This window comes from Anabrus simplex, chromosome 5 (genome assembly GCF_040414725.1).
Source record: "Anabrus simplex isolate iqAnaSimp1 chromosome 5, ASM4041472v1, whole genome shotgun sequence".
Lineage (NCBI taxonomy): Eukaryota > Metazoa > Arthropoda > Insecta > Orthoptera > Tettigoniidae > Anabrus > Anabrus simplex.
The window spans coordinates 303,213,927-303,240,931 of NC_090269.1; the positions used below are offsets into that span (position 1 = coordinate 303,213,927).

At 38.3% G+C, this 27,005-nt stretch overlaps 2 protein-coding genes across 4 annotated transcripts in view; one reads left to right on the top strand and one right to left on the bottom strand.

Annotated features, from left to right (window-relative positions):
* asrij (OCIA domain-containing protein asrij) overlaps positions 1–3,721 on the top strand; it is a 132,011-nt gene extending 128,290 nt beyond the window's left edge. Inside the window, exon 7 of the mRNA XM_067147482.2 lies at positions 3,584–3,721. The gene's annotated coding sequence lies outside the window, so the exon portion shown is untranslated. The remainder of the gene's footprint in view (positions 1–3,583) is intronic.
* Positions 1–27,005, bottom strand: part of LOC136874015 (proton-coupled amino acid transporter-like protein pathetic) — a 236,015-nt gene that overhangs the window by 18,751 nt on the left and 190,259 nt on the right. For all 3 annotated transcript variants that reach the window (XM_067147476.2, XM_067147477.2, XM_067147478.2), the window contains 3 exons: positions 9,881–9,965; positions 7,598–7,879; positions 65–243 (listed from right to left, as the gene is read on the bottom strand). In XM_067147476.2, the coding sequence (XP_067003577.2) occupies positions 65–243; positions 7,598–7,879; positions 9,881–9,965 (546 nt within the window). The remainder of the gene's footprint in view (positions 1–64; positions 244–7,597; positions 7,880–9,880; positions 9,966–27,005) is intronic.

Below are 27,005 nucleotides of genomic sequence, written 5' to 3' on the forward strand. Positions count from 1 at the left end.
TTGAAGGGATGCTTAGTTTTTGACCTTGAACCTGGTAATGTAGGATATGAAAACTAGAACTCACATTTCATTTGTTGGAAGGTTAAGTGTTATGCTGGCCTCAGTACGTTCACCATACTTGACGTAGCCAAAGAAGCCAACTGCTGTATAGAGAACTCCGACAGTTCCCATACCAAAATTGAGGACACCAGGGCAGCCAATAAAGTGGTCAGGATTCTTCATGTTGTTTTCGAGGGGCATCACCTGAAATCAAGGAAAAGAATGGTTGGTATCAAGGCAAACTCAAGTAAAATGCAAGCTTTTTTTGATATACGTATCTGACAGTTTATAAACTTCATTGTTGAATATCTGTATTCACACTATACTCGATTAAATTCAGAGAAAGTCCACCTTTCAACACATATATTATCTTGCCTTAACAAGATTGATTTATAACACAAGTACATATTTTATTCCCTTTTTGTGGGACATCTTCATCTTGAAAAGATAAAAAAATAAACAAAAAATGACAGGAGACATATTTAACACACAATTCATAAAAATTTTAAATGTTTAAAAATGTTGTTTGTAATGCTTTGTCTTCTTTTTTCTCATGCAGTTGTTTGAATGCTGTGTCCTTATGATGTTTCTTCAGTCTTATAGAGTACTAGCAAGATACCCGTGCTTCGCTACGGTATTATACTGAAATTTATAATTGAATGCTTATTGTTTTAGATATATAATCCGCCGAAATTCGCGGTCTGACTCGTTTTCTGCGAGAACCCACCAAAATTCCCGATCTGACTCGTTTTCTATTAGATTACGGCATGTTTCCTCCCATTTTTCAATCTTCTTTTCCAGCAATCGATTTCGTTCTTCCCGGGCTAGGCTCAGGTATTCCTCCCGGTCAGTTGGGTCCGTAAATCTTTGCCATCTTTTCCTATAATCATTTTTAATATGGATAAAATCCTTCAGGAGATCAGGCGTGGTGTCATATTGGGTGCCTAGAAGGCACTGAACCCGCGGCCGGACTGCATTCTTAGTCATTACCCGTCCAGGAGCCGTTTCCAGCGCGGTCCGCACATTTGACGACGGTCCGGAACATCATTATTATTATTATTACTATTATTATTATTATTATTATTATTATTATTATTATTATTATTATTATTATTATTATTATGTGTTGCTGGAATGGATGATGACAGGAAAACCGGAGTATCCGGAGAAAAACCTGTCCCGCCTCCGTTTTGTCCAGCACGAATGTCACATGGAGTGAACGGGATTTGAACCACGGAACCCAGCTGTGAGAGGCCGGCGCGCTGCCGAGGATCCTTATAAGTACATTAAGAACAGTAAAATCAATTGGTCTCACCTCCTTCTACACCCCACCGCCGTTAAGTTTATTTACCGGCACCCTCCCCCCCAAAAAATTAAAAGAAGGCTTGTTTCTTATGTTTAAAGAAGATTTCAAACACCAATGTTCACGTCTATTACCTTCAGTTTTGAGATATAAGTATCCCCATAAAAATAATTTACTTTTTTCACTTCATTTCACACTACTCCCCTCCCCCCTAAGTGAATTTTCCCGCAAAAAATACTTGTTTCTTTAATAGTAAAGGATCTTCTAAATACCAATTATCACGACTCTAACTTCTTCAGTTTTTGATTTATGTGTCCTCATGAAAGGAATTCAACTCCTTTACACTCCCGCCCTCCATGATGGTTTCCCCCCAAAACGCGTTTTTCTTTGTTTTTAAAGGAGATCCAAATACGAATTTTCACGTCTGTAACAACTTTAGTTTTTATTAGATGTATGTATTCTCATTCAATTAATTTAATTAATTTTTCAATTCTTTCAACCCCCCCCCCCCTCATTGGATTTTCCGAGAATACGTGTTTCTTTATTTTTAAAGCAGATTACAAATATCAAATTTCACGTCTGTAACATCTTCATTTTTGAGATATCAGTAGCCTAATTAAAAGAATTCAACACCATTTCAGTCACTTTTACCCCCCCCCCCCCCGTCCGCCCAAGTGGTATTTCCGAAAGCTAAAAATACACGTTTCTTTATGTTTAATAGAGATAAAAAAATACCATTTTTCACTTCTGTAACATGTTAAGTTTTTTGAGATAAACTGTATAAATTCTCATTTTAAAATTTCACCCCTTTTGAGTTCCCCTAAAATGGAGTTTCCAAACACAAATCGCCTATGTTTCTTTAGATTTACAGGAGATACAAACACCCACTTTTTACGTCTGTAACATTTTACGTTTCCAAGATATTCTGTAGATATAGTCTTTCAAAAATTCACCCAATTTGTCACTCCTGTTTAACCGCCATTAATTGGATTTTCCAAAACTAAAAAATACGTGTTTCTTTATTTTTAAAGGAGATCCCATATACAAATTTTCAGTTCTGTAATATCTTTCGTTTCTGAGATGTATGTATCTTCATTCAAGGCATTGAACCCATTTTTCACCCTTTTACACCCCTCCTATTGGGATTTACAGGAAACAAAAAATACGTTTTCCTTTATTTTTAGAGGAGATTCTAACTACCAATTTTTACATCTGTAAATTTTAAAGTTTTAAGATGTATACACACTCATTTTAAAAAATTTACCCTCCCCCCTTTTTACCCCCCAATATTTGGATTTTCCAAAAACGAAAAAATACGTGTGTTTATTTATTTTTAAAGGAGATTCTATATACCAATTTTCACATATATAACCTTTAAAAATTTTGAGATAGATACACTCATTTTAAAATATTACTCCCTTTTCACACCCCCCTAAATTGGATTTTCCAGAAACAAAAAAATACGTGTTCCTTTATTTTTAACGGAGATCCCAAACCCCAATTTTCAGGTCTGTAATATCTTCAGTTTCTGATATATAAGTAGCCTCATTAAAGGCATTCAACCACTTTTTAGCCCCTTTTCACTCCTCCTATTGCGATTTTCCGAAAACAAAAAAGTACGTGTTCCATTATTTTTAATGAAGGTTCTAAATACCAATTTTTACATCTGCAAACTTTAAAAGTTTGGAGATATAGATTCCTTCATTTTAAAAATTCACCCCCTTTTCACCCTCCCATTAACTGGATTTTCCAAAAACAAAAAATTACGTGTTTCTTTATTTTTAAAAGAGATCAAAAGTACCAATTTTCGGGTCTGTAATATCTTCAGTTTCTGAGATATAGGTACCGGTATCCTGATTAAAGGCATTCAACCCATTTTTCCCCATTTTCACCCTTTTTCACCCCTCCTATTGGGATTTTCTGAAAACAAAAAAATACGTGTTTCCTTATTTTTAAAGAAGATTCTAAATACCAATTTTTACATCTGTAAACTTTTAAAGTTTTGAGATATAGAGCAACTCATTTTAAAATTTCACCCCCGTTTTCACCCCCTTAGCGAAGGAATATCCAAAAATCCTCTCTTAGCGAGCACCTACGTCTTAATATGAATGTATCCCCAAAATTTCATCTCTTTATGTCCAGTAGTTTTGGCTCGGCGATGATGAATCAGTCAGTCAGTCAGGACAAGTTACTTTATATATATATAGATTATGCTTTTTTAAATTTTTGATTCTGTACCAGGTGGTACACCTCTGCGCAGCACGTTTGAGTCTTGCGCCGGTTGGAGCTCCTCTGCTGGAGAAGCACTGAACCTGGAGCTGGACCAGCTTAGATTTTTCCTCCGAAGATGTCACTGTGTGGATTTCGACTTGTTTTTTTTTTTAAAACTATTTATCAAGAAGTGTGGACATTCTCTCATAGATGCCTCTGCTTGAAGACTACGATCATGCACCCTGATGCAAAGTGAGGGAACTTTAATTGAAGAAGTTTTGTATTCATAAGTTTTTTTCTTTATTAAATTTTGTTCATTCGTTCTTGGGTTGGCAGTGTTTGTCTTTTCCTTCTGCCAGTTTCGAAGTTAGCCAGTCGATAATTTCTGTAATTAATTTTCAGCCAGTCCCGTGTTTCTTCTTCGATTTTGTGTGTGCCTTTTGATGTTAACCAATAAAACTCCGTGGGTGTGTCTTGATCGTTCATGAGAGGTCTCGAGCCTTCCCCGAGGGTATAAAACCTGCTGATTTTCTTGTCTCTCGGCCACATGTTTAACATCTAACCCTGTGTATGGACATGTAGCAGGAGGCAGGAGGTGCCTCTTTCTTCAGGCAGCAGTTCTTCAGTAAGGTAATGGCCGCTTAACATCTTTATTTCTTGCTAGCTCAGCAGTTTAACCCGCGGGAAAGGTCCAAAACCTTTACCATGTAACCCATCTTTACAAATATGAAAATTTCTACCAGTTTATGTAAAATCTTAAGTAAATTGGTAACTGTAATTCGGGGATAGAGAGTGATTTACCCTCTCGAGCTCCCCTTCATATTGGTTTGGGGTGACCACGTTTTGGTAACTGATTTTCTTCTTTTCCTCAATGTTTTAAATTTCTTCCTTATACAAGTCACCTCCATAGTTTGGGAATAGCCCCTGTCTCATCGGCCTAGTGCCTTTTAGGTTTTAAAATGTGTATTTAGGAGTGCAAGTATATGCCTCCATTCTTTTTGGTATTCCGGGCCATTTACGTAACCTGTTCTTTTCCTGCTAAGGCCCAGTAGATTGGGTACAAGATACCCCCGTGTCATTGTTGTAAGTCGTGCCTTGATGTCAATCAAGGGTAAAGTCTGATATTGCCTTGAATAGGCGTGAAAAACTGAGAGCGTATTAGCTCTTTTCCAGTGTGTAATGGTGCCTCTGGAAGGCTTGAGGTTCAAAGTTGGGAGCAAGTGTTCCAGGTATTAGGGGTTTTCTGCCCTTTGGTAAATATATATGGGTGAGCTGAGAGCTCAGAAAATGTAAAGGGAGGGCTTGAAGCCCAAGTTCTGTTTATACCACCTCTTATCTTTCCTAGAGTTAATTTTTGCTACTTGTACCTATTGCATTGTTTCTTGTTGTTTAAAAAAAAAAAAAGAGAGAAAAATGTAACCTTGTTACAGTTTTAAATTAACTTTAATTTTGTAGTTAGACCTATTCACCCCGGCACCTTCTTTCACCTCTGTTGATCCACCAAACCACGGTAACAGATTCATTGTTAAAATTGCATTAAAGTATTTGTTAAGCTGTCAAAATTTATTCCATTTTACGATAAAGGGTTTGTGAACCCAACTTGGAAAACTTCTCTGAATTTTCAATTATGGTACAATACAGGTGTCGTGTCTTGAATTCGACACAGAGAATTAACGTGTGAGAAACTAGACAATAATTCATAATTACAGCACTAGTAATATATAGGAACTAGTTTTATACAGTTGCAGTGGTAATGCTATCTAGCGGGGATGAGTGGCAGCCACAAAGAAACAGAGAGTACATCTCAGTTAACAACAATCAGTGTAATCTCACTGTTGATCTGTTTTATGGGCTTAGGATATTGTAGGCCATTGTATTTATTTTTCTTCCAGCTAGGTGATATTATGGCTTCCGAGATCGATGGGGTCTTTCGCTTCCACCTCTCTTGACAGCTCCATAGCTCTCTCTTCTCATGTTATTTTTCTTCGTGTCTGCCCTCTCATTTTAATGGCTATCTTAATTATCTTCCTGATCAATATGGGCTGATGATCAGGTGGATTTTTACCTTATAAAAACAATCACGATAACAACGACCATCATTATCATGATGATTAAACAATATTTTCATTTTGCAAGCTGTCCACTTCATGGCCGTATCGATGAGTTTAATCAACAAATTAATCTAAAAAGCCACCTAATCGATACTTTATTTCTTTTGCCTTTGGCAAACTTAAAAATACATTAACAAACACAGTACATGTTTCGACATGTACATGTACATGTTGATTAACAACCTGGTTCCTAATTTCTTAAAAGGGACACAAAGAAACAGTATACGCTCAGTATTCCAAATTTCAACCCAGAAAACAGTTATGTTTTTCATCATTTAAGTTTTTTAAACACAATTGTAAACGATACTGTAATTTAAGTATCATTCACATAAATCTCCTTACCCCCCCCCCCCATCTTCCAATTCATTTAAAGCATCTAGAACAATAGTTTTTGGATTCCCATGGGATATAGGTTTAAGGTCCAATGTGCTTGCTTTTAAATGTTATTATCTAAGATTTTTTTATATACAGCTGAAGATGACCACTAAGTGGTCGAAACATATATTGTGTTTATTAATGTATTTTTAAGTTTGCCAAAGGCAAAAGAAATAAAGTATCGATTAGGTGGCTTTTTAGATTAATTTGTTGATCAATATTTTCATGTCAGTGATGATTGGTGTTGATAGACTTTGTACTAAAAATCTAAATTTGTGAATATCTGCTATCGTAGGCTGTGCGGTAAGAATGTATGTGACCTATTTTCCATAACTTTTGATATGTACTGGTTTTAGATGGAACATATATGTCCAGAGATACTTGGAAGTTTGTGAAAAAATTAATCATTGCAAATGTCTCTGAAGTTATTATTCAAGAGATAAAAGTGTACCAAACATAAAAAATCAGAAATCGTATTTCACATTACTTTTATAACGTACAGCTTAGTTTTTGATACAGCTAATATTAACGGAGAAAATTGACATTTTCTACTTTGGGCCTCTTATTATTGCTCTGCCACTGTATACTGATCAAATGATATATATTGACAGTGCATGTGCAATAACTTGTACCCCTTAATGCACTTCCTATCCATTATTTTCCTTAAGATTGGTCATGCCTCCCAGCCATACATGGATATGCAGTCCATCAGAACAACGCTTTTTGTGTTCATTTTCCTGTGCCAACATGTAAAGGAAAATGAACCTTATTGTACCATACTGTAGGAATGTATATTTTTATGAAGTATTTACACTCTCCTACAGTATAATGCATTTAAGGTTCATGTTCCTTTACACATTAGCACAGGAAATGAACACAACAAAAGTTGTTCTGATGGACTGCATGTCCCTGTGTGGCTGGGAGGCGTGACCAGTCTTAAGGTGGATAATAGATCAAGGAGCATTGTGGGTTACGAGGTATTGCTCATGCACCATTGATATATATACCTAAATTTAAATACCAAATTTCAAGAAATTCTGTCTGGCCATTTTCCCATGATGTTGAGACAAACATCCAAACAGGCAGACAGACAAAAATTGAACTGAACCCACTTTCGGCTTCTGTACTTCTAATGTATAATAAAAATAAAGAACAAAGCACAAATTTGAAGTGTACAGACAAAATTGTAATTTTATTTACATAGATGTCAATCCCGTAGTGTAGGAGTAGCGCATCTGCCTCTTATCCGTAGATCCAGGCTTGTCTATGAATTTTAGTGAAGACAGGAATGGTGTTCACTTAGCCTCGTGAGACTGACTGAGAAGCCTGTCTAACATCAGAGGTAGTCAACTTGATCAAGGAAACCAATCAGTACAGTTCAATATCTGGAGGCCATGTACCGTAGCGTAGCAGTATTGTTTTGGCAGCCCTTGACTCTTATTGCCTCAGGGTATGTTTCTAATTACATAGGAATTAACAGTTACACAAAATTCACTAGATCTTACAGTCACTTCTTCAAGATATCAAATATATCACTGTTTAAAGAATTGATACGTACCACTCCTATACCCTCAAGAGCAAAAATGACTGTTCCAAAGAAAAGAGGAAGCTGCGACCAGGATGAAAAGTTAGGAAGCCCGCTGTTAGTGATTGACGGCAAATCTGAGAAGATGTAGTAAAATGTTATGCCAAGTCCAACAGCCATCAAAGTGTTTGCCAGCATGGAGAATGGGGCGAGGTACTTGAGATTGGGCACCATGTTCAAAGTAACAAGGAATGGAGCCACGATGACCATATAGTACTGTATTGGCCAGCCTATCTCCGTATAATATTCCACAACCTGAAACATCAGCACACAATAAATTCTCCTCTATATATAAACTAATCCATGGTTTATTATGGGAGTTGCTGCTGCAGACATTAACAGATTACTGCTAAAAACTAGGGAATCTGGATAATAATCACTGTATTTTTCAAATAAGAAGTAGTTGTGGAATTATATGAGATTGGAAAGGAAGACATACAAGAAAACTGAAAATTATATGCTGCATCCAAACTATTTTGAAGACAAGTAAAAGAGTTGTTGATGCTTTTTACAGTAAGTGCTAATTCTTTGTAATCTGCAGAAATAAATCTATTGGATACTTGTAGTAACATTTATCAAAACCATTATTAGAGTTAACAGCTTTTGAGTTACTTTTGGAGGCAGAAACAAGAACTTTCTTGCTTAGCTTACATGATATAGATAGAAATGAGCAGTTCGAAGAAAGCTACAATTTTATTTCACAGAATATCTTTGTACAAGTACGAGATGATTCTCTTTTGAATTTGATGTTGACTAATATCTCATTTGGAATGGTGCTTGTTTAATATGAAATACAACACGAGCACGTGAACACTCAGGTAATCCCAAATAATGGAAATTTACACAATATTGTATCATGAGAACAAGATTTTTGCATGTTGAGAATGTATTTAGGAAGTTGTAAATGCTGATTCACTTTCTGTTTTCATTTGAATCGCGTACCACGCCAGCTGATTACAGTCCCGTTGTGAACTACAAAGTTGGGGATATTGCATAGCTAGAGCTTGAAGGGGAGATACTGGTGTGGCGAATATGAGCACAATTCCTGTATGATCACGGTCTGCTGACCCACTTTCAGTGTCTTCTAAAGTTCTTCACAAATCATAAAGATGGCAGCATGTGTTGTGTAGTCCACGGCAGTGGGTAAGGCACAGCACTGCTACCACTGCGGGGTTAATTGACCAGTTACATGGAGCTCTTCTAGTTAGTTGCAGGAGTAGCATAATTAATGGACCAAAGAGACTTTTAGCTAACTACTTGCACACAAAATAGATTTTTACTTTCAGCTTGTGCAATTGAAAATATTAATTACAATTCCTACAACTATGTTGGCAGCCCTTCGGAAGGATAGAGGTATATATTCCTTGAAGTGGAGGGGAGGGTTTGTTTTGCAGCAGTATTACCCGTATACAAGTTATTTTTAAATTTTGGGTGTTAATTTCATGTTTGTATTCATTCTTTCATATTATTGACAACACAGTATAGGCTAACTGGGTTCCTGCTAACGTATTAGCAGACTGAGGAGCAACTTGTACATAGTTTTTTTTTTAAATCTACTGTCTGCTCTGTGTGCATGCTGGAAGATATTGCTTTGCATCTATTATTTTCCAAGATAGGAAATAAATATACTGCATATAATGAGATGTTACTATATAAACTACAGTACCGGTACTTGTACAGTTAAAACTGCTTCTACTAACTAGATCACAGAAAACTAGATATAGTAGTAATTTTCTAAGAATGGTGTATAATGTTGCTTCAGTCTAAACTAGACCTAGCAAGTCAGTCACATGGTTTGGGTTATGCAGCTGTGAGCTTGCATTCAGGAGATGGTGGATTTGACTCTTACTGTCGGCAGCTCTGAAGATGGTTTTCCATGGTTTCTCATTTTCATACCAGACGAATCGCTGGGACTAAACCTTAATTTCCTATCTCATTGTCACCATAAGACCTGCCTGTGTTGATACAATATAAAACATATAGTTTTAAAAGTCTAAAATACATTTCAGAGGAAGGTGTGTTTACGAAAATTTCTTTTTACAATTCATTAAAACACATCTACATCAATATTTCTGTACTTTTCAACTCTTGATTGTGATAGGTGGATGTATTTGGAGTCACTAGGTGGAGAGAATGGTAGACATTCAACTTATTCTTTGACATTGGTAGGTTTTCTGCTAAATCATAGGTATAGGCTATTAAAATTAATTTAGAATGAAGTTTTCTGTCTTATATAGGAATAGTAATTTTACTTACCTGCTGAATATTTTTTGTAATGAAAACAACATAGACACAGCAACAGCCCAATAAGTCTACTGCTAGGAACAGGTTTATACAACCTCTGGAAAGTAAGAGAAAGAACAGTTATGAACCATTTGAATCACAGTTAAATTAACAGAATTTAAAAAGCATAGTTTGGAGTACAGGTTATTGTAGCCAAGACAACTCAAATTTCCTGCTCTATGTACAGATGTGTTAACTGTTTCTCCTAGAATGTTGGACACATGTGAGGATCACATTCAGCTTTTTAATATTGAATCAGATGTCTGGGGAGGCATGTACAGGGCATGAATTGAATTACTTTGAATCCACTTGGTAATGCTTCTAAGCATATCAGGACCTAATCATTATGCCTTTTGGACTTCGTTTCAGAAACAGGTGTGTCATTTTAGACGAGGGCTCAACAAATTTTCTTCTGTCCTATAATGCCAGTTCTGAAAACCAGGCACCACAATAACACAAATATAGTATGATGCATAGGCCTAAATGTTTTGGCTTTAAATTATAGTTACTGGTATAAACAAGTACAAACCTAACTTTGTGTACAGGCTATCCCTCGTAAATTACAGTAAATAAATTTTTACAAAGCAGCGGTGTGTGCTTTATATGCTTTATTTCCATGCACATGTCTTATAGTTTGAACACTAAAATGCCTATTTTTCACTGTTCCGGATGGATCAAAATTTTCTGATAGTGGGCCCTTCATGTTAATAAACATTAAATTATTAAGGCTGTCTGAACCCATTGATGATTACAAATTGTTATTTACAAGGTTCATTAAACTAAACCCTCTCTCACAAAAAACACTTGACGCAGATCACACTGAAATAATGCGAAGCAACTTGCCTAAAATCGGATATGTGCCTTTTATGATACAACTGGTTCATAGCATGGGTTACTGTAGTCTTGTCCAAGTTCGTGAACCATGGGTAATGGTTCAAAGGCTTAGTAAGTAGTCCTGAGTGTTGGGGTACCAGTTGCCTCCTTGTGTTCAGGCAGCTAGGTCTACACAATCCACTGGTGGTTCCTAACCCATTAGAGGAGAGATTCTCAATGGGACTATGTGTAAATAATGTAGCATCTTGCTTCACAGAATTTTCACCTAGCACACTCGGAACATTTTAAGCAAGCCTTGGACCTATATGTCGCAACTGACTTTGAATTCAAGAAATCTGTTAAGAGTGTACAGCGAGACCTACTGTCCATATTTATCAACTGAACTAGCTGATATACCCGTGCATCGCTACGGAATTCTAAATTTTATACAGAATTCTAGGTTAGGTAGTGTACACGTTGTGAGCAAGATTGTATTTAATTGCATAGCTCTTAACGTTGCCCCAGAAGCACGACGGGCAAGTCACCAACGTCTTTTCTCATATCAAGACTGGGTTAGGAAATTTTCAGTGTAATGGTAGGCCAGCTTGCCTACCGTCAGTCACAATCAGGTTGGGGAGTTTTCATTATAATGGCAGACACTCACTCTCCGCCAGCCTTTATAGATTCTCAGAAAGACTCTCTTAGTGGTTTTCCCAACTGAAATGAACATGGGTCATTACAATGATGTCGGTAGGAATGGCGCGATTAAAAGCAATGCCTTCATATGAAATTCTCGATCAAATGAAAAACCACACATTTTTTCACTTTTAACGAACACTACTATGCTGCCGAACTAACATTCCAAAGCTACAGAGCTGGAATGACCAAGACGCAGACATCCGTGATCCATGAACAATCCTCGTCCTCTTTTTGGTGGGGGGGGGTTCAAATAGTGGATAGTCCTAGGGCAAAAACTATGCCCGTTTACTTATCGGCTTCCTGGGAGTACCCGATGAGTCGGAAAATCTCAATTCACTACACTGGTGGGGGAAAGAACTATCTGACGTGGAGGCAATTTTTCCTCCAAGCCAGAGAAGAAACCACATCTTTGCTGCTAAACTATATATATAAAATAAGAGTTTTGTCTGTACATTGCTCAGAATTTGAAAAGAATGGTATTTCTGTACCGATCATGTCCACAGTAAGAAGAAAATGCAGTTTTTACTTTTCTGTAATTTCTGTCTGTATGTATGTATGTATGTATGTATGTATGTATGTATGTATGTATGTATGTATGTACACGCATCATGAGAAAATGGCTGAAGAGAATTTAATAAAAATTGGTATGTAGAGTCGGGGGGTGAGCCGCTACAATCTAGGCTGTAAATTATTTTATTCACGCTGAGTGAAATGGTAGTTTAGGGGAAGGCCTAAAATTCAATTCTCAAATATTTATATTATTAGTGGTCATATCGATAAATACTACATAACTAAAGTTATGTAGAATTAAATTTCTGATCATTTACATCTTATGCATTTTTACCGTACCGGCTATGATAACAGAGATATTCATGAATTTTGATTTTTGTTGCTAAGTCCATATCAACGCCGAGCCCCGACAAAATGGGTAAACAGAATTTAATGAAAATCGGTATATAGAGTCGGGGAATAAGAAACAACAGTTTAAGCCATAAACAATGTTATTCACCGTGGGCGAGATGGTAGTTTAGGGGAAGGAACCTAAAATTTAATTTTTAAATACGTATGTTCTTGGTCCTATGGAAAAGTACTACATAACAAAAGTTATAGAGAATATAATTTCCGATCATTTATGTTTTATTCAGTTTTACCGTACCGACTATGATAAGAGTGGTATTTCAAAACCAGAAGACAATTAATAATGTGACGGCGTACAATATCGAAAGCACGTAACATAGATCAACAATAACATTACACTGACCGTTGTTTGTTGTAATGTTCTTTGTCTGTTATGCTGACATTCAAGTCCGATAGATGGGATTACTGCTGCGTACCGAGTATAACAGCCTAACTGAATATTGGCGGGAAATAGCTGAGGAGTTAGATAACTTTCTTCTTTAGAATGCCAATCCTCTGGTTCATACATTTTCTGATACTGCTGGTACGTAACACACTGGTTTATCATAGTATGCCAGCTATTCAATACCTACTCTGACGCGCTGTTTTGAATGAGCAGTGTGCGCACTTAAGTCAGAGGCTCAGTTAGTAGTAGTAGGAGTAGTAGTATGAACTGGTCTGGAATTACAATTTAGCCCTATTCCAAATTATAGTATCAGAATTCACTAAATAACTCAAAATTCAACCTTGAAAAGAGCCGTTTCTTAGGAAAAGCTTCTTCCTCTTCACTTTCATTAAATACCATTCTTTTCAAATTCTGAGCAATGTACAGACAAAACTCTTATTTTATATATATATAGTTTAGCTGCAAAGATGTGGTTTCTTCTCTGGCTTGGAGGAAAAATTGCCTCCACGTCAGATAGTTCTTTCCCCCGCCAGTGTAGTGAATTGAGATTTTCCGACTCATCGGGTACTCCCAGGAAACCGATAAGTAAACAGGCATAGTTTTTGCCCTAGGACTATCCACTATTTGAACCCACCCCCCCCCCCCCCCCGCCGAAAAGAGAACGTGGATTGTTCATGGATCACGGATGTCTGCGTCTTGGTCATTCCAGCTCTGTAGCTTTGGAATGTTAGTTCGGCAGCATAGTAGTGTTCGTTAAAAGTGAAAAAATATGTGGTTTTTCATTTGATCGAGAATTTCATATGAAGGCATTGCTTTTAATTGCGCCATTCCTACCGACGTCATTGTAATGACCCATTTTCATTTCAGTTGGGAAAACCACTAAGAGAGTCTTTCTGAGAATCTATAAAGGCAGGCGGAGAGTGAGTGTCTGCCATTATAATGAAAACTCCCCAACCTGATTGTGACTGACGGTAGGCAAGCTGGCCTACCATTACACTGAAAATTCCCTAACCCAGTCTTGATATGAGAAAAGACGTTGGTGACTTGCCCGTCGTGCTTCTGGGGCAACGTTAAGAGCTATGCAATTTAATACAATCTTGCTCACAACGTGTACACTACCTAACCTAGAATTCTGTATAAAATTTAGAATTCCGTAGCGAAGCACGGGTACATCAGCTAGTTCAGAATAAAATTAATGTAGATTTAATGAAAGTGAAGAGGAAGAAGCTTTTCCTAAGAAACGGCTCTTTTCAAGGTTGAATTTTGAGTTATTTAGTGAATTCTGGTACTATAATTTGGAATAGGGCTAAATTGTAATTCCAGACCAGTTCATACTACTACTCCTACTACTATTAACTGAGCCTCTGACTTAAGTGCGAACACTGCTCATTCAAAACAGCGCGTCAGAGTAGGTATCGAATAGCTGGCATACTATGATAAACCAGTGTGTTACGTACCAGCAGTATCAGAAAATGTATGAACCAGAGGATTAGCATGCTAAAGAAGAAAGTTATCTAACTCCTCAGCTATTTCCCGCCAATATTCAGTTAGGCTGTTATACTCGGACTTGAATGTCAGCATAAGAGACAAAGAACATTACAACAAACAACGGTCAGTGTAATGTTATTGTTCATCTACGTTACGCGCTTTCGATATTGTAGGCCGTCACATTATTAATTGTCTTCTGGTTCTGAAATACCACTCTTATCATAGTCGGTACGGTAAAACTGAATAAAACATAAATGATCGGAAATTATATTCTCTATAACTTTTGTTATGTAGTACTTTTCCATAGGACCAAGAACATACGTATTTAAAAATTAAATTTTAGGTTCCTTCCCCTAAACTACCATCTCACCCAGGGTGAATAACATTGTTTATGGCTTAAACTGTTGTTTCTTATTCCCCGACTCTATATACCGATTTTCATTAAATTCTGTTTACCCATTTTTTCGGGGCTCGGCGTTGATATGGACTTAGCAACAAAAATCAAAATTCATGAATATCTCTGTTATCATAGCCGGTACGGTAAAAATGCATAAGACGTAAATGATCAGAAATTTAATTCTACATAACTTTAGTTATGTAGTATTTATCGATATGACCACTAATAATATAAATATTTGAGAATTGAATTTTAGGCCTTCCCCTAAACTACCATTTCACTCAGCGTGAATAAAATAATTTACAGCCTAGATTGTAGCGGCTCACCCCCCGACTCTACATACCGATTTTTATTAAATTCTCTTCAGCCGTTTTCTCGTGATGCATGTACATACATACAGACAGACAGACAGACAGACAGACAGAGAGACAGACAGACAGAAATTACAGAAAAGTAAAAACTGCATTTTCTTCTTATTGTGGACATGATCGGTACAGAAATACCATTTTTTTCAAATTCTGAGCAACGTACAGACAAAACTCTTATTTATATATATAGATATAGAAGGCATTAGCCGATCCAAGACTGAAGCGCTGTCTAAACTGCTACTTTCTTATTGTAGCCGATCCAAGACTGAAGCGCTGTCTAAACTGCTACTTTCTTATGTAGTTGACTTAGTAGTTATCCAAGAAACTCATACTGCAGTTGAGGACTAGAGGGAAGATTCTGGGATATGATCTTCTGGGAGTTATCTATCATAAAGCATATGGTAATGCCACCTACGTACGCTCCACCATAGATAATGCTTACCTTGTCTCTTCTGGTATAAGCGAGGATATTCACACCATTGTTACTTGGATAGGTGACACTGCAGTCTCAAATATCTATAAACCACCCAATGTCAAGTGGCCTAATCAAGTTTTAGTAGTGCATCCACGGACTTTAACAGTCATCATCAGGAATTGAATTACAGAACCAATCATGACAGTAGAGAGGTGCTAATGAGTTGGGTAGAAAGTAATTAACTTTTCCATGTTTTCAATGCCTAGGATCGAGGTACTTTTAAATCTACAGTATGGAGATTAGAGTATTGCCCTGAACTATGCTTCATGTCTAGAAACCAAGATGATAAATCTTTACCAATCTTTTGGAAAGTGCTCACCGACTTTCCTCATAGCCAACACTGGCCTGTCCTCTATGAGCTGGGCATCCAGATTCCTCTAGTTTCAACTACCTCATGACTATGCTGGCACTTCAATAAAGCTAACTGGTCCGCCTTTACAGAGGACCTTGACAAGTGTTTGCGAAGGATACCAGCAACAAGTGCAGGATATGAAAGATTCGTGAGAGCTGTGATATCTACAGCCAAGAAACACATCCCTAGGGGCTTCCGTAGAGAGTACATCCCTGGATGGAGTGAGGAAACAGATAATCTGTATCAACAAAACATTGATAGTGGTGATCGCAAAATTGCAGATCAGCTTTTACATAGCTTAGATTCTGCAAGAAGACAAAAGTGGAAGTTGAATCTCTTGACTTTACAAAATCCAGTCATGAAGCTTGGTCCCTTCTCAGAATGGTGGGGCCATTACACGAATGAGTTCAGAAATTCACCCAAACAAAATGTCTCATAGTCATGACTTCCAAAAGTAACAGGGATAAAGTATTCACGAAACACATAAAGAAGATCGTGAAAATTCTGAAAGCTAATGTACCAGATACAGGAGTACTCCAGTCCTTTTATTGCAAATGAGATAACTACTGCAATTGCTGATATCAAGCCAGGCAAAGCACCAGGTGTGGATGGTATTCCCCCAGAATTTATCATTCATTGTGGGGATGGAGTTAGAGTACGGCTGTCCACCTTCTTCACGAACATCCTACAGAGTGGGCAATTGCCAAAGTTATTCAGTCAGACAAAGATCATAGCCATCTTGAAGAAAGCCAAAGCTAATAATAAAACAGAGAGCTATCACCCTATTGCCCTGCTTAGTGTGACATATAAATTACTAGAAAGGCTCCTTCACAATAGAATTAGCGCAGAGATACTCCAGAAAATCCCAGTGAGCAGGTAGAATTCAGACTGCACAGAAGCACTACAGACCAAATGATGTGTCTTACAACTTACGTAGAAGCAGGCTATCAGAGAACGCTTAAGACATCAGTGGCTTTTATTGATCTGACAGCAGCCTTTGAATACAGTCTGGGAGGTTGTCCTGCTCTTCAAGTTTCTGAAAGTGATACCGTGTTAGACGACCGCTCAGCCCCTGAATGACATGGTAAGGCAAAGACTTTTCCAAGAACATGTGGAGAATACTGTAAGCACCAATAGATCACTAAATAATGGACATCCTCAGGGTTCTGTTCTTGCTCCGATCTTATTTAGCTTATATAACTTAGATATGCCTGCCACACATTCAAGAAAATTTGGTTATGCTGATGATTGGGCGATTGCTACGAGAGATATGAAATTGGAGAAATCCGAGATGATCCTAACGGACGACTTTAAAGAGTTGATACAGTACTCTAAGTTGTGGGGACTTAAATGCCAACAAATCAGAACTGTGTTGTTTCCTTCTAAACAGCAAGATAACTAATAATGTTTTTTTTAAAAAAAATGTATTTTATGTCGCACCAACACAGATAGGTCTTATGGCAATGATGGGATAGGAAAGGGCTAGGAGTGGGAAGGAAGCAGTTGTGGCCTTAATTAAGGCCTGGTGTGAAAATGGGAGACCACGGAAAACCATCTTCAGGGCTGCTGACAGTGGGCTTCGAACCCACTATCTCCCGGATGCAAGCTCACAGCTGCGCGCCACTAACCGCACGGCCAACTCGCCCGGATGATGGCTAATAAACAATTGCAGGTTGCATTGGAAATCAATTACTGAAACATAATAGATTCCCTAAATATCTAGGAGTCATCTTATATAGAACACTCTCTTTTTTTTTTTTTTTTTTTTTTTGCTAGTTGCTTTACGTCGCATCGACACAGATAGGTCTTATGGCGATGATGAGACAGGAAAGGGTTAGGAGTGGAAAAGAAGCAGCCGTGGCCTCAAGTAAGGTACGGCCCCAGCATTTGCCTGGTGTGAAAACGGGAAACCACGGAAAACCATCTTCAGGGCTGCCGGCAGTGGGATTTGAACCCACTATCTCCCGAATACTGGATTCTGGCTGCACTTAAGCGACTACAGCTATCGAGCTCGGTACACTCTCCTTTAGACAACACCTCCATAACATTCAGTCCAAAGTAAGAACTCGCAACAATATAATCCAAAAATTGTGTGGTACAACTTGGGGTTTAATGACAACTTTTCTTCGATGCACAGCTTTGGGACTTGTGTTTTCGGCTGCCAAGTACTGTGCTCCTGTTTGGTTGAATAGGCCTCACACCAACATCATAGATACACAACTCAACACCTCAATGCATCTCATAGATGCACAATAAGGTCTACATCCACATATTGTCTAGCTATTCTCAGCCATATCTCCCCACCAGATCTTTGACATAAAAACGCTCTCATGAGAGAGTTCAAGAAAGTAATGAATAATCCCCAGTTACCAATACATGGCGATACCGCTGATGTTAGTCTGAATTGTCTAAGGTCTCAAAATCTGCTAATAAGAACTGCATAGAATTGAAGAATACCAACTTCAATATAACTAAAGAATGGCAGGGAAGACAAGATACTAGGCCTGAGTCAACTCTGCCATAAATTAGTTCGTCGCTGCCACCTGGATTTGAGTTTCCTTGTAAAACCTGGTCTACTCTTAACAGGATATAATCGGGCCATGGTAACTGCGTAGATTCCCACTACAAATGGAATAGAATTGCTAAGCCGAACTGCGACTGTGGTTCCTCTAAGCAGACCATCAAACATATTATCACCGAGTGTCCAAAACGAAAGTTCAGTGGCAACATCAGTGATTTTGCTTGTGCGTTTCCACAGACAATTAGTTATATAAACATCCTGGGCATAAAGATATAGTTTGCTTTCCATAATCATGTATGTATGTATTGTACCTCTAAAATAAATTAATAAATAAATAAATAAATAAATCTGAGGATTTTTTGATGATACAGACCAGTATGTGATCTGTAGTGAGCTGAGTATCTCTAGGCCTAGGGTAAAGAAAGTGAAATCTGCTTGCAAAAGAATAAGGCTAGAAAATCTCCAGGACAAGGAAATTAGAAGTACATGGATATGATTAATGAAAAGTTCCAAATATAAGACAGTAAGCCGATTCAGGATATAGAAAAAGAATGGGTGACATACGGGGATGCTGTAGTAGAAATAGCAAGGGAATGCCTTGGAACAACTCTGTGTAAAGATGGGAAGAAGTGAACACCATGATGGAATGAAAGAAACAGATCAAGACAAATTATTGTTGAATTAAGGGAAAAGTCTTGGAAATATTTCGGTAATAATCTGGAAGGGCTAGGTCAATTGGCAGGGAAGTCTTTCTGGACAAAATAAAAATGTTAGAAAAGAAAAAAAAGGAAATGAATAGTGTTTTGGATAAATCATATGAATTCATATTATGCCCCAGGGAATCACTGTACAGGTGGAAGGAATATTTTGAAAATCTTTTCAACATAACAGGAAATCTTTCTGTTGACATTGTGAACAACCAAGGTCATGGGGAGGAGGACAATGATGTCAGTGAAACTGTGCTTGAGGAAGTGGAATGGATGGTAAATAAACTACATTGTCATAAAGCAGCAGGAATAGATGAAATTAGACCTGAAATCTTGAAAGATATTGGGAAGGCTGGATGAAATGGCTTCATAGAGTAATAAGATTAGCATGAAATGTTAGTATGGTACATTCTGATTGGATGAAACCAGTAATTGTATCTATAACAGAGGTGCTAAGAGCTCAGCGCCCGTTGAGGCTAGCCCAGTGCGGCCGGGCTGGCGTGACATATATGTGGGCAGCTTACGTAACAAGCATACTTCACAGTGAAGTGAGAGAATGCTCACACTTCGCAGGGAAGGCAGGAAGCATTGACGTTCACTTGTGATTACGAAGTTCTCCTCCAATACTCAGTGAAATGCTGATTGGGGTACAGTATTCAAAATAAAGCACTGTAATCAAAAAAGAAAAAAAAAACCTGACCTTTTCAAGATATTCTGTATTGATGTATACTGCACTCGTTATTTAATTATATTTATTCGTTCAAAGAAAACTGGCACTTCTTTTTTACAATCTACGAAGGTACAGAGTTTAAGCGTAAAAGCTACAGTTTACAATTCCTTGGATGGGCATGACAGTATTTCCATTTCAGAATGGTAAAGTTCCTATTATTCAGTAAGCAAAAAGTAATATGATTACATAATTCAACAAGTTTACTGCTTGATTTTGCACAGTGTTGTAGTGTTGTGTGACTTCCTGTTCATTGAATATCTGAAAATAGTATTTCAAATTTAACAGTCTGACTCGTTGACTGAATAGTCAGCGTACTGGCCTTCGATTCAGAGGGTCCCGAGTTCGATTCCCGGCCGGGTTGGGGATTTTAATCGCTTCTGATTAATTCTTCTGGCTCGGGGACTGGGTGTATGTGTCCATCCCAACACTCTCCTCATCATATTCAAACTACACACCACACTACCAACCACCATAGAAACACGCAATAATGATTACATCCCTCCATATAGAGTTGGCGTCAGGAAGGGCATCCGGCCGTAAAACATGGCCAAATCCGCATGTGCAACCCCACAGGTATGGGAAAAAGCGGTAGCAAAAGAAGTATTTAAAATTTAACAGGCGTCCGTTGATAATAGCTAGCCTCTGAATGTCGAGAGGGAGTTTCATCACGAGTGAGGACATAAATATTTACTATCCAAGATTAAAGTACAACAACAATGTAAATATATCTACCAGATAGATGTACAGCATGCCTTCAAATAAATAACCTAACTGATGTTACACAGTAAACATGATTGGATTGTTGGTGAGTTTATCAGATAATTTAAACCCAAACCACCACAAGCCATAGCTTATCCACCTTAATTCCATATTATATTAGAACTATTTCTAAAGAACCTCTTCAAATGTAATAGTGAAAATTGTAATTCATTACGTACATTAGAAAAATATTTGCGGCTGTAGGCCTCTTTATTATATTCGTTCAAAATACATAAACTGCAATACATAAATAACTTATTTCTTACAACATAAATTGAAAATGACGTGGATTTCTGCCCTGTTTCTTTCATTATTTTCTGCCTCCATTTCAAACTCTGTTATAGTCACAGTGATCGAGAGCGACTGGGAGAACTTCGCCCAGCTTTCGCGGCCTGTGACGTAGCCACGTCACTGTGGTTGAATATTATATGCTAATCGCCCGCCCACCCACTTACAGTGCTGGGCTCCTATGGGACAGAATGCCCAGCTTGAGCACCTCTGATCTATAAGCAAGGGAACAGAAAGGATTGCAACAACTATCGAGGTATTTCATCGATCAGTATAGCAGGCAAGGTGTTCACTGTCATTTTGGAGGGCAGGGTGCGATCAGTGGTTGAGAGTAAGTTGGATGAAAACCAGTGTAACTTTGGACCACAGAGGGACTGTCAGGATCAGATTTTCACTATGTGCCAGGTAAATGAAAAGTGCTACAAGAGAAATAGACAGTTATGTTTATGTTTTGTAGATCTAGAGAAGGCATATGACAGAGTACCAAGGGAAAAGATGTTAGCTGTATGGGGGGATTATGGGATTGAGGGTAAATTATTAAAAGCAATCAAAGGCATTTATGTTGAAAATTGGGCTGCATTTATTTTATTTATTTATCGTATGGCATATATACATATATACAGAACCAAGAAAGCAAGTACATTATATTTTAATGTCCAAAGATGTTATCCATTCCAGAGCCTCTGTATTGGCCTCTAGAAAATCAAACCAATCTTCAGAGTAGGCTCTTCTGCTACACTCCTTTACAATGTGTTCGATGGTTTGAAAAGGAGCACCACAGTCACACTCGGGGGATTGTATCTTTCCCCATGTATACAGGGACACAGCACAGACACCATGACCACATCAAATCCTATTAAGGATGGTCCAAGTTCTTGGGAGATCAGACCTCGAATTAGGTGGGAAGAAAGGCCAGAGATGTTCACCTGTTTTTGAGATCCAATCTTCCTTCCATTGGGCATAGGGGTCGAAATTGTCTTCTGTGAGCTTCTGAGCAAACTTAACTGGCGGATGTCTAGAGTTCAACCGGTTCATCTGAAGGTCAGGAATATTGGAGTGGATGGGCAAGTCAGGGTTCTCATTTATCTTGGAGTATTCTCTCAACAGTGCTTGTGCTCTACGGAATGAAGGAGGCATGATGTTGCTCAAGACAGGAAGCCAGTGGGTAGGAGTTGATCTTATTACACCTGAAATAATCCTCATTGTGTTGTTGAATTGAGTGTCCACAAGTTTCACATGGCAGCTATTGATCCACACAGGAGCACAATATTCTGCCGCAGAGAAAACTAAAGCAAGGGCAGAACATCTCAAGGTAGTTGCAGAAGCACCCCAGGTTGTACCACACAACTTCTGCAGAATGTTGTTATGACTCCTAATCTTTGCTGCTGTATTTATACTAGATGTTGCCTGAAGGAGAGTGTCCGATCTAATGTTATACCTAAGGATCTTACCGTTAAAAGACACTTGGAGAGTACAGTTTGCCATTTTGTTATTTAGATGAAAGCAGGACACCTCAGTTTTGCTGGTGTTTGGTTGGGGTCTCCATTTCCGAAAATAGTCACTAAGAATGGAAAGGTCATCAGTTAAAATGTTCTCTGTTTGTTTCAGGTTACTATGACTTGTAGCTAAAGCTATATCATCAGCATAGCAAAATTTTCTAGATTTCGTTGGTGGCAAATCTGATATATACAGATTGAACAGGAGAGGAGCCAAGACTGATCCTTGAGGGAGACCATTGTTCAATCTTCCTTAGCTTGCTAGTCCTATTCCCTAGAACAACCTGAAAGAGTCTATTATTCAGCACGTTTCCAATTAATTGTAGCGTGGTTTTGCATAGTAATGCCTGAAGAAGTTTATACAGCAGCCCTTCTCTCCAAACCGTGTCATAAGCAGCAGAAAGATCCAGAAAAACAGCAGAGGTTTTCAACTGTTGCTGAAATCCTGCTTCAATGCATGTTGTGAGTGCAAGGACTTAGTCACAACAGCTACGATTCTGCCTAAAACCAGCTTGGTCAATAGGAATATGTTGATTAATTACAATGCTAATTCTGTGGTATTATTATTATTAAGCATATGGAATTTACAGAATGGCAAGTATATACAATATTATACAAAAGAAAAACCTGCAAAGAATACTTGGTAAGTAGGGAACAATTACACATGGATATCTAAATTGTTTATCCACTGCACTAGGGATTCTGAGACATCAGCAAAGTCTTTCCGGTCTCCACCATAAGCACGCAGAGGGCATTCGTCCATTATATGATGCATGGTCTGGACTAAAGCACCACAATCATACGCTGGAGAGTCCCCGAAGCCCCACTGGTGAAGGGAGAATGCAGATCTTCCACAATTAGTGCGAAACCTGTTTAGTGATGCCCACGTTCTTCTTGGCAAACTGAAACCAGCTGGGGCGTGGTTTGGATTAAAGAGGCTTGGCCACTCCGGAGCTGTACGAATCCACTGCTCTTTCCATTCCTCTTTTAAATTGAAACCAGCATCCATTAGATTCTTACCTGTTTTCATTGGTGGCTTACGGGATTTCAGCCTTTGTCTCCAGAGATCTGCAACATCTCTGTGGATAGGTAGAGTTGGATTGGACATGATCTTCTCATATTCTTGAACAAGGGCTCTTGAACGTCGCAGGCTTGGTGGAGCAATGTGGGACAGGACTGGCAGCCAGTGCGTTGCAGTAGGCTTCAGAGTACCAGAAATGATACGCATGGTGGTGTTAAGTTGTACATCGACTTTCTTCACGTGGCAACTGTTAAGCCATACTGAAGAACAGTATTCAGCTGCAGAATACACAAGGCCAAGCCCAGTGCGTCGTAATGTGTCCGCTGAAGCTCCCCATGAAGTTCCACACAATTTAAACAGAATATTATTACGTGATCTCAACTTAGATCCGAGGTTTTCAAGATGCTTTCTATAAGATAGGGTTCGGTCAAGCGTTACCCCGAGGATTCTGTTGTATAGTAGTCTTTCAAGGAGTTTATAGCAACAACTGAGGAGAGCGATTGGTCTGTAGCTTTGTGGTATATCTCTTGGTTTGCCAGGTTTCAATATGGCAAGGATTTTAGTCATCTTAAACTCCTTAGGAAAAACACCTGTATGAAGTAGTGGGTAAAGAAGCACATCAACCACCTTCTCGCATTCCGTCCCATATTTACGATAAATTCAGGATGTATTTCATCAAAACCTAGTGCCTTACCAACTTTCATGTCCTTTAATGCTATATCAACCTCATCAATCGTGAAGGCTTCAGAGTACTTGGAAGAGGTTGGAGAGGTACATTTAAGTATCCTTAGGTTCTTTTTCTCCGTTTTTGTATGTTTTTATCTTTAGTAACCCTTGAAGTTAAAACGATATGGGAGGCTATTTTGTTTGGTGAGATAGTTGACTTCTCTCTACCTCCTGTTGAGCTTCCTCCAAGTTTTCTCAGTAGGCTCCAGGCTTCTCTACTGGAATGAGAGAAATCCAAGTTACTAACTGTTTCTGTCCATTTCTGTCTACGATTTTCATCCAGACTCCGCAATAGCTCCTCACCAGTCGTATGTGCACCTGTTTTAAGAAAATCTTTGTATAGGGCATCGCTCTGTTCACTCCATCCAGGAACGTATTCTTTCCTGTAGCCTCTTGGGATGTGCTTTTTGGCTACAGATTTCACAACCCCTACAAATCTCTGATAATTATCGCTGGTTGCCGGAATCCATCTGATGCATTTGTCCAGCTCTTCAGAGAATTTCGTCCAGTTTGCCTTTTTCAAGTTCCAGCGTGGGTGTGGGAAAGATCTAATTAAGGGAACACAGATGCCCATCTCAAGGAAGATTGGTCTGTGTTGACTATTTGGGAAGTCCCTCAAAACTTCTCTTATCATGGGTAGAAGGTTGCCAACAGAGTCACATGTGACAAAACAGAGGTCTGGGTTGGACTCTCACTTTCAAGCAGCAGATCTAAACGTGCCTTTGTCTTTTGCATCAAATATAAGATGTACATTTTGGTCTTCTGACCATTCTACTAAAGCTATGCCGCAATCATCGCTTCTTGCATATTTCCAAGTTTCATGATGGCTGTTGAAGTCGCCAGCATAGATAGCTGGATGACTTGCATCTGGAAGAGCTGGGGTTGGCCAGCAGATGGCTGGAGGTTTGTAGATATTTACGATGGTTACATCTTGCAGTTTTATTTTTACAGTATGAATATTATTAATTGTACTAGATGATATGAATTCAACCTGCTCCAAGTTGTTACGGGCATATGCAGCAATACCATATACGTTGTCAAAGGTAGCACCAATAATACTATAACCATAAATCTTCCCTCTCTTGTTTAGCTCATCTTCTCTAGCAGCATGTGTTTCTTGAATGAGTACCAGATCAATGTCATTATTACGTAGCAATTTTGACAAAACATCACACTTAGATCTACTGATACCTTCAATATTCAGTTGGCAAATTTTAATACCATGTCCAAGCTTTCGAGTCAATTGGCTCTTAAAAGAGCCGTTGAGTGGATTACTTTGTACAGTTTGCAAATTTGCTGGGATATCTTTAGAAGATAGGTCCAGCAGCCAATGTTTTGCTTCCTTAGCACCACCCAGGGGTCACGTGTAGGTCTTTTTAAGGTTTAACCTACGGACGTGAAGCAACAGTGGAAATTGATGGTAAAATTTCTTGGTTCCAGGTACTTATAGTGAGTGGACAAGTCTGTAATCTTTCACCTTTGTTGTTTATAGTTTACACGATCATCTACTCAAAGGATAAACTGGCAGGGAGGTATTCAGTTACGATGGAAATATAGTAAACAGTTTGGGGTATGCTGACGACTTGGTCTTAACGGCAGACTGTGCTGAAAGAATATCACGGAACTTGAAAATAGGTGCAATGTGTATGGTATGAAAATTAGCCTTTCCAAGACTAAATTGATGTCAGTAAGAAAGAAACCTAAAAGAACTGAATGTCAGATTGGAAGTACAAAACTAGAACAGGTAGATTTCAAGTATTTAGGATGTGTGTTCCCCTGGAATGGAAGTATAGTAAGTCAGATGTATCAAGGTGCAGCAAAGCTAAGGCAGTGAGCTCACAGTTGCAATCAACAGTATTCTGAAAGAAGTTATCTCTTGGACAAAACTATCTTTACCCTGGTCTGTTTTCAGACCAACTTTGTTGTACAGGAGTGAAAGGCTGGTGGACACAGGATATCTTATGCATAAGTTAGAAATAGCAAACATGAAATTAGTGGAAATGATCGCTGTTAAAATAGGTGGGAACAATGACAGGAGGGTACTTGGAATGAGGATTTAAAGTCTACGTTTGGAATGAACTTGATTGGTGAAGCTATACACATAAACTGGCATTGATGGTGAGGTCAAATGAGGTGAATGAAGGAGGACAATTTACATGGGAGAATAATGGTCTTAGTCATGGTGGGTAAGAATAGAGGGAGACCAATACAACAATGTTTAGACCTTGTTTCTAATGATTTATGGATAAGAGATATGGAACTAAATGAGGTCACAGAGCTAGTCACAAATAGAGGAGTTACTAAATTCATAGATGCTTGCAGAATGAACGCTGAAAGGCTTAACATTCTATAATGAAGATGTAAGTACCGATATGTATGCAGTTTACATACTTATTCTTCTCCCCTGGTCTTTCCCAATTATCTGGTGTCACCATTAATACGAATTAGACCTAGTTTTATGCCAGGATGGCCTTCCCTTTTCCAACCATCTATGGAGGGATGTATTTACTGTAGCATGTTTCTGTGGTGGTTGGTAGTGTGGATTGTTGTATGTAGATGTGTATTAAGATCATAAACACCCTACTCTCAAACCAAAGGAATTTTCAAACATGGCTAAAATCCCCCGCTAGTCCAGGAAAGGAACCCGTGGCCCTCTGAACTGAAGACTACTGTGCCAACCAGTCAGTGAATGAACCGGACTGGGTGTTCACGTACTTAATTTTAGAAATTTACAAAATTAATAGAGCAACTTTCTTCTTGGATACCTTATCCTGAAATGATAAAATAAGCATAATATTTGATGATAAGGTCTAAGTAAACACCTAAACCAAAATGTGGTGTTGCAGCTGAATGTTTGTAGTGAAAATATTTTTTCAAAACAATTTAACTTTACGAGATCGGTACTGAGAAATGTTCAGAAGCAGAAGCAGACTTCCCAAAGCCTTGATTTTAAGG